The 15,878-nt window shown below is 45.3% G+C and overlaps 1 protein-coding gene across 1 annotated transcript in view; it reads right to left on the bottom strand.

Moving 5' to 3' along the window:
- The window catches only part of LOC133460979 (cleavage and polyadenylation specificity factor subunit 1-like), a 72,684-nt gene that overhangs the window by 15,653 nt on the left and 41,153 nt on the right, over positions 1 to 15,878 (bottom strand). Inside the window, exons 22-31 of the mRNA XM_061741691.1 lie at positions 14,541 to 14,680; positions 12,927 to 13,089; positions 11,377 to 11,586; positions 11,092 to 11,181; positions 9,630 to 9,767; positions 9,408 to 9,560; positions 7,368 to 7,484; positions 6,097 to 6,187; positions 5,886 to 5,970; positions 5,506 to 5,647 (exon numbers count right to left, since the gene is read on the bottom strand). Coding sequence (XP_061597675.1) covers positions 5,506 to 5,647; positions 5,886 to 5,970; positions 6,097 to 6,187; positions 7,368 to 7,484; positions 9,408 to 9,560; positions 9,630 to 9,767; positions 11,092 to 11,181; positions 11,377 to 11,586; positions 12,927 to 13,089; positions 14,541 to 14,680 — 1,329 coding nt within the window. The remainder of the gene's footprint in view (positions 1 to 5,505; positions 5,648 to 5,885; positions 5,971 to 6,096; positions 6,188 to 7,367; positions 7,485 to 9,407; positions 9,561 to 9,629; positions 9,768 to 11,091; positions 11,182 to 11,376; positions 11,587 to 12,926; positions 13,090 to 14,540; positions 14,681 to 15,878) is intronic.

The raw sequence follows: 15,878 nt of genomic DNA, 5'->3' as shown, positions 1-15,878 counted from the left end.
TTTTGTTTGTTTTCACATATTCCTAACTTAATTATAATCTTTCTTCATTCTATCTTTCATTGGATTTAGAATTGAGCTGATGTAATTTCCTAAGGGGTTGCTCTTTCTGTTAGTGTGATGTTGATCCTTGCTGTTTGTCTTGATGAAAAATGATAATAAAACTATGAATCTCAAAAAAAGAAAATGAGGCCAGAAACTCACTGTTCATGTAACCCCGGGTTACCAAAGACTAAATCATTTTTTTTATCTTATTTATTTATTTCACTTAGGGTGATTGGCAGCTATGTGAAGATGATTGAAATAATAAATTGGTTTTAAAAAAAAAAGTATTTTAATCAGAAAACGTCATGACAGTTCATGCAGCACGTTCTGAGTGACGTCTGAGCAGCAGCTGAAAAACAGCTGATTGATTTAGATAAATATCAAAAGAGATCAATGAACAAGAAAGTAAAAACAAACCCTGGAACAGAAAACCCTCCTGTTATGTCTGTTTTCAAAACCAAAGAAACCTTGGTGAGCGATAAGAGATAACTTTGTTTTAATGTGATAAGGGAAGAAAAGAAAAGATCGTTTAGCTTTAGAACAGCTAAATGATGGTTAAATGATTAAAAATAAAACAGTTACAGCTGCTGTGGCATTTTAGCCGTCGTTTTGAGTATGAAAACAGACATATTTTAATATGTGACAGTGTATGTTGTGTGTATTTTTTAAACTGGATTGTTTTAATTGTTTAATTGCACTATTGATTTTTAATGATTTAATGATAAGATAGTAAAGAGAAAAACGGACCACTTGTAATAGGAACATGTACTTTATTTTATTTAGCTTGTTTAGCAGGACTGATGTTTTCTGCTTAACAGAAACATGGTTACAGGATGAAGAGTATGTTAGTTTGAATGAATCAACTCCGCCCGGCTACTTTAATCATCACATTCCTAGAAACACGGGCCGGGGCGGAGGAGTCGCAGCAATTTATAACTCCGGTCTCCAAACAAAAATTGAACCTAAGTGCAATCATAATACGTTTGAAAGCCTCACGCTTAGTCTGAAATTTCCGAGCTGGAAATCAGAGAAGCCAGTTGTGTTAGTGGTAGTGTATCGGCCCCCTGCTGGCGCTTATCTAGAGTTTTTGTCTGAATTTTCAGATTTCCTTTGTGGATTATTGATCAGTACAGATAAATTCATCATAGTGGGTGATTTTAATATTCATATGGATGTTGAAAGCGATAATCTTAAATTAGCTTTCAATTCTCTTCTAGAATCAATGGGTATCTCACAAAAAGTGGACGGGCCGACGCATTGTTTTGGTCATACTCTCGATCTCGTTCTCACCTACGGTGTTGGAACTGATGGTCTGTTGGTGTCACCTGTAAACTCCCTTTTATCCGACCATTATTTAATAACGTTTGAATTGAATGTTGTTGATGTTGAAGTGCAGGGCAGGAGGTATTATTTTAGCAGATGTTTGTCTGATGAAGCTATTGCTAAATTTAAGGAGACCGTTGCTCGTCTTGCGACAGTGGAAAATAGTGAAGCCTCTACTGAAGCAATAGAGGCCAGTGACCTGGGTTCTACCTCTGATGTTGATTTTCTTGTTAGTAACACTGCTGATCTGTTGCACTCAGCTTTAGATGAAGTTGCTCCTTTGAAAAGGAGGGTTTCTAGCCACAGGAGCTTAACTCCCTGGTACAATTCAGATATTCGCATGTTGAAACAAAGCGTGCGTAAAATGGAAAGGAAGTGGTACTCTTGTAGGTCTGTAGACTCTTATCGTGAATGGAAAGATATTCTAATAGTATATAAAAAAGCCATTCGAAAAGCAAGAACAGCTTATTATTCAACGTTGATAGAGGATAACAAAAGTAACCCACGTTTTCTGTTCAGCACTGTAGCCAGGCTGACAAAGAGTCACAGCTCTGTGGAGCCGTGCATTCCTGCAGCTCTCAGTAGTGAGGACTTTATGGGCTTCTTCAACAGTAAAATCACGAGAATTAGAGAAGAAATCAACCAGCCGGTTGTGGGCGTTTCTTCAGCTTTAGCGACTTCCCTAGGCTCTGACTTGTCTCTAGACTGTTTTGATCCTATAGACCTCCCTGAGCTGACTTCACTCGTTAATAGAGCTAAGTCAACCACATGTATGTTAGACCCCATCCCGACTCGTCTATTCAAACATATTTTTTCTCTTATTGGTGTGACAATACTGGACCAAATTAACCTATCCCTAAGTTTAGGATATGTACCACAGGTTTTCAAAGTGGCAGTAATTAAACCTTTACTTAAAAAACCTTCCCTTGACCCAGACACCTTAGCTAATTATAGGCCAATTTCTAACCTTCCATTTGTATCTAAAATTCTGGAAAAGGCAGTTTCAAGCCAGTTATGTGACTATTTGTATAGAAATGATCTGTTTGAAGTCTTTCAGTCAGGGTTCAGAATGCATCATAGCACAGAGACAGCACTGGTTCGAGTTACGAATGACCTTCTTATGGCCTCAGATAAGGGATTAGTGTCCATACTGGTTCTACTGGACCTCAGTGCTGCTTTTGACACTATAGATCATGGCATTTTACTGCACAGGTTAGAGCATGTTGTTGGGATTAAAGGGACAGCTCTATGTTGGTTTAAATCATATCTATCTGACAGGTTCCAGTTTGTTCATGTACATGAGGTTTCTTCAGAACAGTCGAGGGTCTGTTATGGTGTTCCACAGGGTTCAGTGTTAGGGCCAATCTTGTTCAGTTTATACATGCAGCCGTTGGGAAGTATAATCCAGAATCACGGCATACACTTTCATTGTTATGCTGATGATACGCAGCTCTACTTGTCTATGAAGCCGGATGAAACAGAACCGTTAGTTAAACTTCAGGCATGTCTTAGGGACATCAAGGACTGGATGTCCAGAAATTTCTTGCTTCTAAATTCAGATAAAACAGAGGTTATCATTCTTGGTCCAGAGCATCTTAGGAAGGGATTAGATGGTGTTGCGATGGCTTCCAGTGCAACTGTGAGAAACCTTGGTGTTGTTTTCGATCAGGATTTGTCGTTTAAACCATATGTCAATCAGGTTTGTAAAATAGCGTTTTTCCATCTCCGTAATATTGCAAAAATTAGGAAAATCCTCTCGCAGAGGGATGCAGAGAAACTAGTTCATGCGTTTGTATCTTCTAGACTGGATTACTGTAATGTGTTGTTAGCAGGATGTCCAAGTAATTTGCTGAATAGGCTCCAGCTGATCCAAAATGCAGCAGCACGAGTACTGACAGGAATTCGCAGGAGAGACCACGTCTCTCCAGTGTTAGCGTCGCTCCATTGGCTACCTGTAAAATTCAGAATTCAATTTAAAATTTTATTACTTGCATATAAAGCCCAAAACGGCTTAGCTCCGCAGTATTTACAAGATTTGATAGTACCTTATGTTCCTGGCCGAGCTCTCCGCTCCCAGGGTGCAGGTTTACTCGTAGTTCCTAGAGTATCTAAATGTAGATTTGGAGGGCGGGCGTTCTGCTATCAGGCACCATTACTATGGAACCAACTTCCAATCTGGGTTAAGGGGGCTGACACCACCTCCACCTTTAAAACTAAACTTAAAACCTTTCTGTTTAGTAAAGCTTATAGTTAGTGTTAAGTAAACCTCTAGCTGGTGTTGGTAAATCTCTAGGTAGTGTAAACTTTAGTGTGTTAGAGTCAGTAGTCATTGTCGCAGCTATAGAACAAAACTATAATAGTTAGTCTCAAATATAGCTTCGCGGTAGATATGCTGCTATAGGCTTATGCTGCAGGGGGACCGACATGATCCGCTGGGCGGTGCCTCTCACCCTTCTTCTCCTCTCCTTTTCCCTGCCTCTCTTCTCCATTACCATTTTTATTTATTATAAATATCTCATAGCTATCATTTTTGTCCATTGTTCCTGTAGTTTCTTGTGCCGGCCCCCCTTTTTTCTCTTTTGTGTATGTTTGCAGGCCGGAGCCTCAGGAGCTGCGTTCTGGCCTGTGTTCCCGGCCCTCCCCCCCCTCTGGTCATCCCATTGCTTCTTCCACCTGCCTACGTGGATGTCTGCTGTTGCTGCTTCCGCCTGCCTGCACCCCCCCCCCCTCTGGTCATCCCGCTGCTGCTTCCACATGACTGTTGTGTGCTGCTGACGCCCCCCCCCCCCCTCTGGTCATCCCGCTGCTGCTTCCACATGACTGTTGTGTGCTGCTGACGCCCCCCCCTCTGGTCATCCCGCTGCTGCTTCCACATGACTGTTGTGTGCTGCTGACGCCCCCCCCCCCCCCACCTCTGGTCATCCCGCTGCTGCTTCCACCTGCCTGCTGTGTGCTGTCGACGTCCCTGACTCCCCCAGTCTGGCCTTCGGCAGGAGGGTCCCCCCTTATGAGCCTGGTCCTGCTCAAGGTTTCTTCCTCCTAAAGGGGAGTTTTTCCTTGCCACTGTTTGGCTTAAGGCTTTTCTCCCACTAAGGGAGTTTTTACCTGCCATTGTTTATATAATAATTGCTCGGGGGTTTATGTTTATGTTTATGTTTATGTTCATGTTCTGGATCTCTGGAAAGCGTCTAGAGACAACATCTGTTGTATTAGACGCTATATAAATAAAATTGAATTGAATTGAATTGAATTTATGAATAATTAAATGTTAAATAATAATTTTTAAATATAGTTGTGATTTTGATCATTTTGAAAATAAGAAAAAAAAGACTGATTATCCTCCTGGCTGGCTCGCCAATTTCTACAGCTAATTCAAGTCTGCTATATTCATGTTTCCCAGTAGGATCAGTGGATCATCAGGAAGTTCAGAGGGAACCAGGTCCAGTTCAGAGATGAACTCTGGAGGACGTTTACGACCAGGATAGAAGCAGTTTAGATCTAGATTTAGAGGCTCAGAGATCTGAATCCTAGTGGTTCTACTCCAGGACTGGTTCTACTCCAGGACTGGTTCTACTCCAGGACTGGTTCTACTCCAGGACTGGTTCTACTCCAGAACTGGTTCTATTCCAGGACTGGTTCTACTCCAGGACTGGTTCTACTCCAGGACTGGTTCTACTCCAGGACTGGTTCTACTCCAGGACTGGTTCTACTCCAGGACTGGTTCTACTCCAGGACTGGTTCTACTCCATTGCGTTATTTCGTGCGTGCGTTCGTTTTGCGTGCGTTCTTTTGTGCGTTTTGCGTGCGTTTTTTCCTGTGTTTTTTCGTGCGCGCGTTCGCTTTGCGTGCGTCTTGCCTGCGTTTTTTCGTGCGTTCGTGCGTTTTTGCGTGCCTGGTTCTGGTTCTGACTCACCCTCCCCCTGCAGGTGACCTCCTCCCCCTGCATGACTCAGGTCCTGGTCCTGGTTCTGGTTCTGGTTCTGACTCACCCTCCCCCTGCAGGTGACCTCCTCCCCCTGCATGACTCAGGTCCTGGTCCTGGTTCTGGTTCTGGTTCTGACTCACCCTCCCCCTGCAGGTGACCTCCTCCCCCTGCATGACTCAGGTCCTGGTCCTGGTTCTGGTTCTGGTTCTACTCACCCTCCCCCTGCAGGTGACCTCCTCCCCCTGCATGACGCAGGTTCCTGCAGCGATGTAGCCCTTCAGGCCCGACACCGTCTCCTGGCTCCGCAGAGCCACCGTCTTCATGCAGGTCACGTGTTCCCACTCCTCCAGGTCCATGCTAGGGAACAGAACCGGGTTAGGGTTAGTGCTAGGGAACACAGAACCGGGTTAGGGTTAGGGAACACAACCAGAACCGGGTTAGGGTTAGTGCTAGGGAACAGAACCGGGTTAGGGAACCAGAACCTCAGGCTACAACACAATCACCCAGAAGGAAAAGGATGAAGACGAGGGAACTCTCTCTTACCGGGCGTTAGAATGAGAGGGTGAGGGTCAGAATGAGAGGGTGAAGGTCTTACCGGGCGTTAGGAATGGCCTCCCAGCTCACCGGGGAGATGAGCTGGATGGAGAACTTCTCCTGCTGAGGGTTGATGTAACGATCGTCTGCAGGAAAATATCAAGATGAACACATGACGTTTTTGACAGAGTGGGAGAGTTTTATATAATATTAATTATATAATAATAATAATAATAATAATATAATTATATTAATTAAATACTAATATTGACCTCTCTCGATGGTCTCGAACTCCTTCTCCTCTCCCGTCATGCGGGGGATACGGGTGCACGGCTCCTTCACGCTGGTGCAGACGGCGTAAACCTGGAATCAAACACTCAACCGTAAACTCTGTTCACATAAAAGAAACTGTTCACATTAGCCGTTAACTCTGCTTAGGCCTGTGTTGAAAACATCGATTCTCCGATTTTAAATCGATTCCCATATTAATTCCTAAAAATCGATTCACATGTCTAAAGATCGATTTAAAAAAAAAAAAAAAAAAAAATACTTTTTTTTTTTGTTCCATCATTACAACTTTTGGTACTTTTTGGTTTTTGCCCAAAAAATGAATATTTTGTTGGACACGAGAATAACTGGTGCCATGTTTTTGCCTTTAAATATGTTTAAAAGTATGAAAACATTAAAGTTTTCAGTTATAATTGCATACATTGTCTATATTTCTTTGCTTTATATTCTGTCTTGGGGTTACATTTGCATAAATGTTAAAAACCAAATTCTCATAAATGGGGAAAAAATAAAAGCAAATTTTCTTTCGTCCTCTGTTTCCTCCCTGGATCTGTTTGGTAATCCTGACCCACGATGTTTCTAAAGCAGTTATATATATATATATATATATATATATATATATATATATATATATATTATATATATATTTATATATACAGTTCTATCAGCATTCTGGGAGCTGATTGGTCCTTACAGCATCATTAGCTGCAATACTTGCTGTTGAATCTCAATATAATACTAGTATTAACCCTCCGGGACACCTAGAATAATTGTTACACTTTGACCCCTTCGCGCAAAAAACATGCTTTTCATAAGGTAGCTATAAAACATATTATACATTAATATTATATTCCACTTTAATTGAGCTAATTTATTTCACTGTGACCTAAGTATTGATATCAAATATTCATGATTTTTTAAAGATTTAACCCTTTAAATGCCAGGTTTTTGGCACAATGCCACCATGTTTTTAGATGAAAAAAACTGAAAAATTGAATTATTTTCAATATACTACATGCAAAGTAGATTTTTTTGTTTTGGGTTATTACAGCCTGGGATATGTCAATGATGAGTAGCAACATTGATTTTCATGCATTATTATTTTTGTGCAGTGTCAAATACTCACACTTTGACCCCTTCGCGCAAAAAAAAAATCGATCCCCAGCCCTAACTCTGCCGTGTTCACAGAAAAGAAACTGTTCACATAAAAGAAACTGTTTAAATACGTCTCCTGGACGGTGGAGAAGTGACTCACCTTGGACTCCACGTGGTAGGAGACGTAGTGGACGGTGCAGCGGAGCGGGATCTTCCTGACGGGCCAGGGGGCGTCGTAGGACAGGTAGGTGGGGAGGACAGAGATCCTCAGCTCCCCCTGGTGGTGAGAGAAGGAACCAATCAGAAACCAGAACCCTAACCCCAACCCTAACCAGGTAGAGGGGGAGGACGGAGATCCTCAGCTCCCCCTGGTGGTGGGGGGGAGAACAAACCAATCAGAAACCAGAACCAGAACCCTAACACTAACCCCAACCAGAACCAGGTAGGGGGGAGGACAGAGATCCTCAGCTCCCCCTGGTGGTGGGGGAGAATAAACCAATCAGAAACCAGAACCCGAACCAGAAACAGATTTATGATCGCAGGATTTCTCCTGATTATCTCCTTGATCGGAGGTGGGGGTTTCCTGATGTATCGACAAATGCGTAAGTCGTCGGCGGCCTCCTTTAGTCACTTTTCCAGGTTGCCGGACGTGGCAGATGGATCAAGCAAAGTGATCAGCGCTCTGACATTTACGCTGGGGGAGCAGGCCCGTAAGCTGGATGCGATTCTCGAGCAGAACCGCAGGCTGGCGGGGTTCTTTGAGCTCATCAACAAGATGGATAACAACATGGAGAAGCTGAGAGCTCAGCTTGGCCGGAATTGATTGATCACAAATTTGTCTGATCGGAGTTTATTGAGGAACCAGAAGACTGAAAACGCAGACGGAAAATTACTGAGCTGCCTGCAAATTGTTGATTTGATTTGGCCTTGATGGAGCGGCTTGGCAGGCCTCTTCGTCACAATCTCCCTGGAGGAATGTAAACATGACGCTCTGCACCCAACTCAACCCTCCCCCTCTCCCAAACTCCTGAGGATCTCCCTCCCAGAACTGTCTGCACTCTGGGCGAAGATTCTTGGTTCTCAGAACCCAGAACCAGGTAGGGGGGGAGGGGGGGGGGGGGTACTGATCCTCAGCTCCCCCTGGGGGGGAGAACAGGAACGACTCAGGAACCACATTCATTCTTCTGGGGTCCACCGAACCCCAACCCAAAGTCTCCCAGGACGATTTAATGATCTCTGAAGTTCTGCAGCTGGACGTAACCTGCAGATTTAAGTTCCTAACGGCGTGTAGACGCCCAGAATACCTGCTGTTGAAGTAGAGGAAGCCCTTGGGGGAGATTTAGGTTCCTTTGGGGCAGATTTAGGTTCCTTTGGGGCAGATTTCGGTTCCTTTAGGGCAGATTTAGGTTCCTTTAGGGCAGATTTAGGTTCCTTTGGGGCAGATTTAGGTTCCTTTGGGGCAGATTTAGGTTCCTTTGGGGCAGATTTAGGTTCCTTTAAGGCAGATTTAGGTTCCTTTAAGGCAGATTTAGGTTCCTTTAAGGCAGATTTAGGTTCCTTTGGGGCAGATTTAGGTTCCTTTGGGGCAGATTTAGGTTCCTTTGGGGCAGATTTAGGTTCTTTGGGGCAGATTTAGGTTCCTTTAGGGCAGATTTAGGTTCCCTTGGGGCAGATTTATGTTCCTTTGGGGCAGATTTATGTTCCTTTGGGGCAGATTTAGGTTCCTTTGGGGCAGATTTAGGTTCCTTTGGGGCAGATTTAGGTTCCCTTGGGGCAGATTTAGGTTCCTTTGGGGCAGATTTAGGTTCCTTTGGGGCAGATTTAGGTTCCCTTGGGGCAGATTTAGGTTCCCTTGGGGCAGATTTAGGTTCCCTTGGGGCAGATTTAGGTTCCCTTGGGGCAGATTTAGGTTCTCTTGGGGCAGATTTAGGTTCCTTTGGGGCAGATTTAGGTTCCTTTGGGGCAGATCTAGGTTCCTACCTGCTTGTTGAAGTAGAGGAAGCCCTTGGGGCAGATTTTAATACCTGCTTGTTGAAGTAGAGGAAGCCCTTGGGGCAGATTTAGGTTCCTTTGGGGCAGATTTTGGTTCCTTTAGGGCAGATTTAGGTTCCTTTAGGGCAGATTTAGGTTCCTTTGGGGCAGATTTAGGTTCCTACCTGCTTGTTGAAGTAGAGGAAGCCCTTGGGGCAGATTTTAATACCTGCTTGTTGAAGTAGAGGAAGCCCTTGGGGCAGTTGATGTTGTGGAAGGGGGAGAAGGACTCGATGGGGCCGTCGATGGTCATGGGGTGGAGCCTCATGGCGCCGCGGGAGGTGATTAGCATCCAGTGTGGCGACGGGCCGCAGATGAAGACCTGGAGGACGAGGAGAGACGGTGAGCACGGTGCTGGGACAGAGATACAACCTTCAGAGACGCGTCTTACCCCCGAGTAGCCGGAAATGTCCTCGAAGTAGCGGAACCTGGCGATGCGACCTCTGACCCCCGAGTCCTCGCCGCCTTCGCCCTTCTTGTCCTTCTTCAGCTTCGTCTTCTTCTCCCTGAAGTTGATGTTGTGGGGAACCTGCGGGGAGGAGGAGTGTAAGGTTAATCAACCTTTTCAAACTTAGTTGTCCTTATGAAACTATCAGAATTAGGCTTAATTAGGTTTAATTAGGTCAGCTCAGAGAAGTGACTGCTGGGTTTTTCACATCCTCATCACTGTTAACAGAAGTCACAGGACAAGCCACTCCCTGAGGGAACTCAGGGGGGTCGTCTGCTCTGTTAAACAGTTGATTATTGTGCAGTTGGACACATCTGTCCAAGACTTCCTGTTTTCAGGAAGGGGCCCCATCGACCCTATGTGACCCGCTGCTTTTAAAGATGTCTGTTTGTTTCTTCATACCAAGCCTCTTTAACATGTGTGACCATCTGTTTTCGTCCATTGTCCATTACTGACAGTCCGTATATGGTCATTTCCTGTTTCCCATTTTCAAGGAGGATTCCTCGCATATCGACAAACGCGTTAGTCGTCGACAGCTGCTTTGTCTCTTTCAGAGCTGCCGGACGTGGCTGACGGGATCAGCTCTGGACCAACACTCAGACTTTAACTTTAAGTTGGAAGCTCGGCTTGGCGGGAATTGATCACAAATTTGTCTGTTTGGAGTCACCATTGATGAACCAGAGACTGAAGGCTGACGGAAAATTACTGGATCTGCCTGTTTTTTCAATACAATTGTTGATTCTATAATCTGGCCTTGACAGGGCGGTTTGGTCGATCGCTGTAGTCACAATCTCCCTGGTGGAATGTAAACAAGGTGACTCTGCCCCCACTAACCCTCCCCTCTCAGGAACATCTGTGGACCTGTTTCAGAACTGACCGAGCCGTCTGATAACATCAAGGACATTGGCTGAGGAGCAGCTCTGAGAGAAGTTCACGGACTTACCGCTACACACACACTCACTGATAACCACACAACCATCTTCAACGCCTTCCCTGACCCCCCTCTTTCAGCCCCCCTGACACGGTCGCCGGGTTCCAGCGCCACGCTGCCGCGTTCCTCACTTGGTTAAACTGTGCTGTTCTCTCGTCTGATTTATGTCTGACCTGGCAATAAAGCTTTTTTTGATTCTGATTCTGCTGTAACGGGAGGCTCCTTCTCACCTGCAGGAAGGAGGAGACTCCCGTTAAACACCTGAAGGTGTAACGGGGGTCTCCCTCGTAGTTCCTACCTTCTTGAATCCTAGTTCCTACCTTCTTGAATCCTAGTTCCTACCTTCTTGAATCCTGGTTCCTACATTCTTGAATCCTGGTTCCTACCTTCTTGAATCCTAGTTCCTACCTTCTTGAATCCTAGTTCCTACCTTCTTGAATCCTAGTTCCTACCTTCTTGAATCCTAGTTCCTACCTTCTTGAATCGGACTTTCAGGTTGTTCTGCGGCTGCTGCTGGTCGTAGGTGAAAGCTTCGTAGATCAGGAGTTCGTGTTCCACGTGGACCTGGAGACGAGACAAGGTTCAGTTCCTGAGCAGGTTCCTGGTTCCTGAGCAGGTTCCTGAGCAGGTTCCTGGTTCCTGAGCAGGTTCCTGAGCAGGTTCCTGGTTCCTGAGCAGGTTCCTGAGCAGGTTCCTGGTTCCTGAGCAGGTTCCTGGTTCCTGAGCAGGTTCCTGGTTCCTGGTTCAGCAGGAACTCACCAGCAGGTAGGGGCGGGTCCGGTTGTGTCCCAGCGACACCAGAACCACCTCCTTCACCAGAGGGATCTCTCCCTGCCGGGTCAGCTCCTCCTTCTTAGAGTCCCCGCCCTGGGACGCCGACTGGCCCGACGACGAGTCCACCAGAACCCTCTGGCCCACCGGGAAGTTCTTCACCAGGAACACCAGGCGCCAGTCCGGCAGCTGGTACACCTGGAGACAGGAGGACAGGTAAGAGCTGGTAGACCTGGAGACAGACATGTCCACCTGCACCTCTGTAAAACTGTAACTACGACCAACGCAGACCGAGGGCTGTGATTGGTTCTCGGTAGCAACACATTTACGGTTGGTGAAGCAGTCGTGAACTTTCAGCTCTTTTCTTCGTGTGTGTGTGATTTTTTTTTTTCAATGCCGTCGCGGTAACGGCGGCGCGGTAACGCCGTTGCGGCAACGGCGTCGGTTCTACGTTGGTTTAACACAGAACCTTAAATCAGGATATCATAACTGAACCAGCAACCCTTTGTGGCACAACATACATGGTGCCCCGTGTGAGGAATTGTGGCACAACGAGAGCATAGAACAGAGTAGGGGTGTGCAAACAAGGGAACCTCACGATTCGATTTCGATTATTGGTGCCACGATTCTTGGATTCTTGTGATTTTTAATGCTTTTTTCCATACAAGATTGATTTTGTCTTCATCTGTGGCTACATTTGTAAATCAATATCCAATCAATGAACTCAGTTCCTCTAACAACACTCATTAACTAAATAACAAGGTTTTTTGAACATTTGACATGTATTTTTTATTGTATGACTATGTAAACATTTGCTCTTTGACTTCCTTAACTTTGACCAGGGAAAGCTGCACTTGCATGAGAGCGCCCTCTATTGGTGGAAAACACTGAAAACGCTCAAGCCCTGGATTTAATGAGTTCATTAATTCAAGTAAACTAGATATGAACTTAGTGTAAACATATCTGCCATATTTACAGTGAACAATAAGAAATGAAATGATTCAGCAGCTTATTCAGTCTGGAATCTGGATAGGATAACTTACATTTTTTTTTTTTTAATTAATCGATTCCAAATTGTCACGTGACGCATCGTGATGCATCGACACATCGATGAATTGCACCCACCTCTAGAGGACAGACATGTCCATCAGAGACCAGAGGACAGATATGAGAGACGTAGATCTGACCAATCAGGGAGGAGAGACATGTCAGCTGGTACACCTGGAGACAGATCTGTCCACCTGCTCCTCATTAAAACTGTAACTACGACCCAACGCAGACCGAGGGCTGTGATTGGTTATTGGTAGCAACACATTTACGGTTGGTGAAGCAGTCGTGAACTTTCAGCCTCTTTTCTCCATGTGTGTGATTTTTTTTTCTTTTATTTTTTTTGCACAATAGTTGTCTTGATCTCTTTGATTAACTGTGACCGGGGTGTCGCGGCAACGGCGCGACACCGTTGTATCTCACGGTAAAAACGATAAAATAAGACAGACAGACAGACAGACAGACAGACAGACAGATAGATCTTTATTCACCTCCATGACTCCGTTCTCCCTGCAGATCACACACCAGTGACTCGGCTCCGTCTTCCCGGGACTTCCCTCGGTCCCGGAACCAGAACCAGGATCATCTTTAGCAGGTCCAGCGTTAGCGTTGGAGTCTCCGTAGAGCATCTCCTCCTCGTCGTCCATGGTGTTGCTGTCGGACATGACGAGGACTAGTTAGTGCTAGTTAACCTCTAGTTAGTGTTAGTAAAGCTCTAGTTAGTGTTAGTAAAGCTCTAGTTAGCGTTGGAGTCTCCGTACAACATCTCCTCCTCGTCGTCCATGGTGTTGCTGCTGAACATGACGGAGACAACTGATGTCTGAACATCTGAACAACTGAGGCTGAGTACCCGGCTTGGCGGGGATTGATCACAAATTCGTCTGATCGGAGTTTATTGAGGAACCAGAAGACTGAAAGGCAGATGGAAAATTACTGAGCTGCCTGCAAATTACTGATTTGATTTGGCCTTGACGGAGCGGCTTGGCAGGCCTCTTCGTCACAATCTCCCTGGAGGAATGTAAACATGACGCTCTGCACCCGACCTAACCCTCCCCCTCTCCCACAAACACCTGAGGACCTCCCTCCCAGAACTGTACCGCTGCCCGATAACATCAAGGACGTTTGGCTGCACTCTGGGCGAAGGTTCTCGGACTTATCGCGTCACAGACTCTCACACACACACTGACACACCCCCCTCTCCCCATATCCAACGTCTTCCTGGCTCCCCCCTCTTATCAGCAGCCCCTCCTGACACAGTCTCCGGGTTGGAGCGCCAGCTGCAATGGCCGCGGCTCTCACTTGGAGGACCTGTGCCGGGTGCTGGGTGCTGGGTCCCCCCCGCCCCCGTTGTGTGTATGTTGCTTTTCTGTGCTGAGGGGTTTTTTGCACCTTGACACTAGGTATTAATACACAGTGTGAAGATGCCTTTTTTCCCTCCTCCTCCATCCCAGTGTCATCCTTCCTCTAAAAATGGCGTCCGTATTAATGGTGCCATCGGTGTAAACCGGAGTCAAGTTCTCTCGTCTGATTTTCAGAATCAGAATCATCTTTATTGGCCAGGTTCGAACATTGTCCAACAAGGAATTTGACTCCGGTAGTTTCGCTCTCTATGGTAAAGGTGAACCATAAACAAATGAACAATAGACAAATAGACAATAGACAAATGTGGAATTTCTATGTACAAAATTATAAACATTTTAAGGTGTATTTATTATTTAAGTATTTATGTCTGACCTGGCAATAAATCTTTTTCTTTTTCTGATTCTGATGTTGTAATAGATGTTATATAAAATAAATTGCCTCACCTGAGGTCCTGAGGTCTCACCTGAGGTCCCTAACCCTCACCTGAGGTCCCTAACCCTCACCTGAGGTCCCTAACTCTCACCTGAGGTCCCTAACTCTCACCTGAGGTCCCTAACCCTCACCTGAGGTCCCTAACCCTCACCTGAGGTCCCTAACTCTCACCTGAGGTCCCTAACCCTCACCTGAGGTCCCTAACCCTCACCTGAGGTCCCTAACCCTCACCTGAGCTCCTGAGGTCTCACCTGAGGTCCCTAACCCTCACCTGAGGTCCCTAACCCTCACCTGAGGTCCCTAACCCTCACCTGAGCTCCTGGATCACCGTCTCCACCTCCGACGGGTTCCTGCTGAGCGAGTCGTCTCTGGTGCAGCAGCTGACCCGGTTCTCCGTGGTGAACATGCCGCTAACGTCCCGGTAGGCGCACAAGGTGATCACCCTGGAGAGCTGAGGAGAGAGAGACGGATCAGCTCCGGGTTCGACCACCAGGGGGCGCCGGCGTATGGAGATAGAACAGTCTCATAATTCACAAATGCACACGCCAGTCCACAAATGCTTGTTGTCTCGTCTTCAGAGTCTCTCCTTTTTACTCCTCCGAAACTCTACAATCATGGAATTGATTTACTGGTCTCTCAGCACATCTGACGTTGGGGGAGCAAAGCCGTAAGCTGGATGTGATTCTCGAACAGAATCTCAGGCTGGCGGCGTCTTTGAGCTCATTGGTAAGATGGAGAAGACCTTGGAGAAGGTGGAAGCTCGGCTTGGCGGGAATTGATCACAAATTCGTCTGATTGGAGTCGCCATTGATGAACCAGAGACTGAAGGCAGACGGAAAATTACTGAGGCTGCCTGTTTTTCAATATAATTGTTGATTCTATAATGTGGCCTTGACAGAGCGATCTCAGGGCGATCGCTCTGGTCACAATCTCCCTGGTGGAATGTAAACAAGGTGACTCTGCCCCCACTAGCCCTCCCCTCTCCCATGAACACCTGTGGATCCCTGTCTCAGAACTGTGAGATCCACTTGTGGATCTGCGTGTGCATTTGTGAATTTTCTCCTGTGCATTTGTGAATGATGAGACTGTTCTAGCTCCAAACCGGCACCGGTCCAGCAGGGGGCTCCACTCACCGAGGAGATTACTATTATTATTACTATTACTATTATTATCATCATTATTATCATCATTACTATTATTATTCTACTCACCGTGGATATCTGTGGTTTCTCCAGGTATTATTATTATTATTATTATTATTATTTTAATACTCACCGTAGAGATCTGGGGTTTCTGCAGGTATTATTATTATATTATATTTATTATTATATATATTACTCACCGTGGATATCTGGGGTTTCTGCAGGTATTATTATTATATTATATTTATTATTATATATATTACTCACCGTGGATATCTGGGGTTTCTGCAGGTATTATTATTATATTATATTTATTATTATATATATTACTCACCGTGGATATCTGTGGTTTCTCCAGGTATTATTATTATTATTATTATTATTATTTTAATACTCACCGTAGAGATCTGGGGTTTCTGCAGGTATTATTATTATATTATATTTATTATTATATATATTACTCACCGTGGATATCTGGGGTTTCTGCAGGTATTATTAATATTATTA

Source organism: Cololabis saira, chromosome 15, assembly GCF_033807715.1.
Source record: "Cololabis saira isolate AMF1-May2022 chromosome 15, fColSai1.1, whole genome shotgun sequence".
Classification (NCBI taxonomy): domain Eukaryota; kingdom Metazoa; phylum Chordata; class Actinopteri; order Beloniformes; family Belonidae; genus Cololabis; species Cololabis saira.
This window is presented reverse-complemented; position numbering and strand designations above follow the sequence as displayed.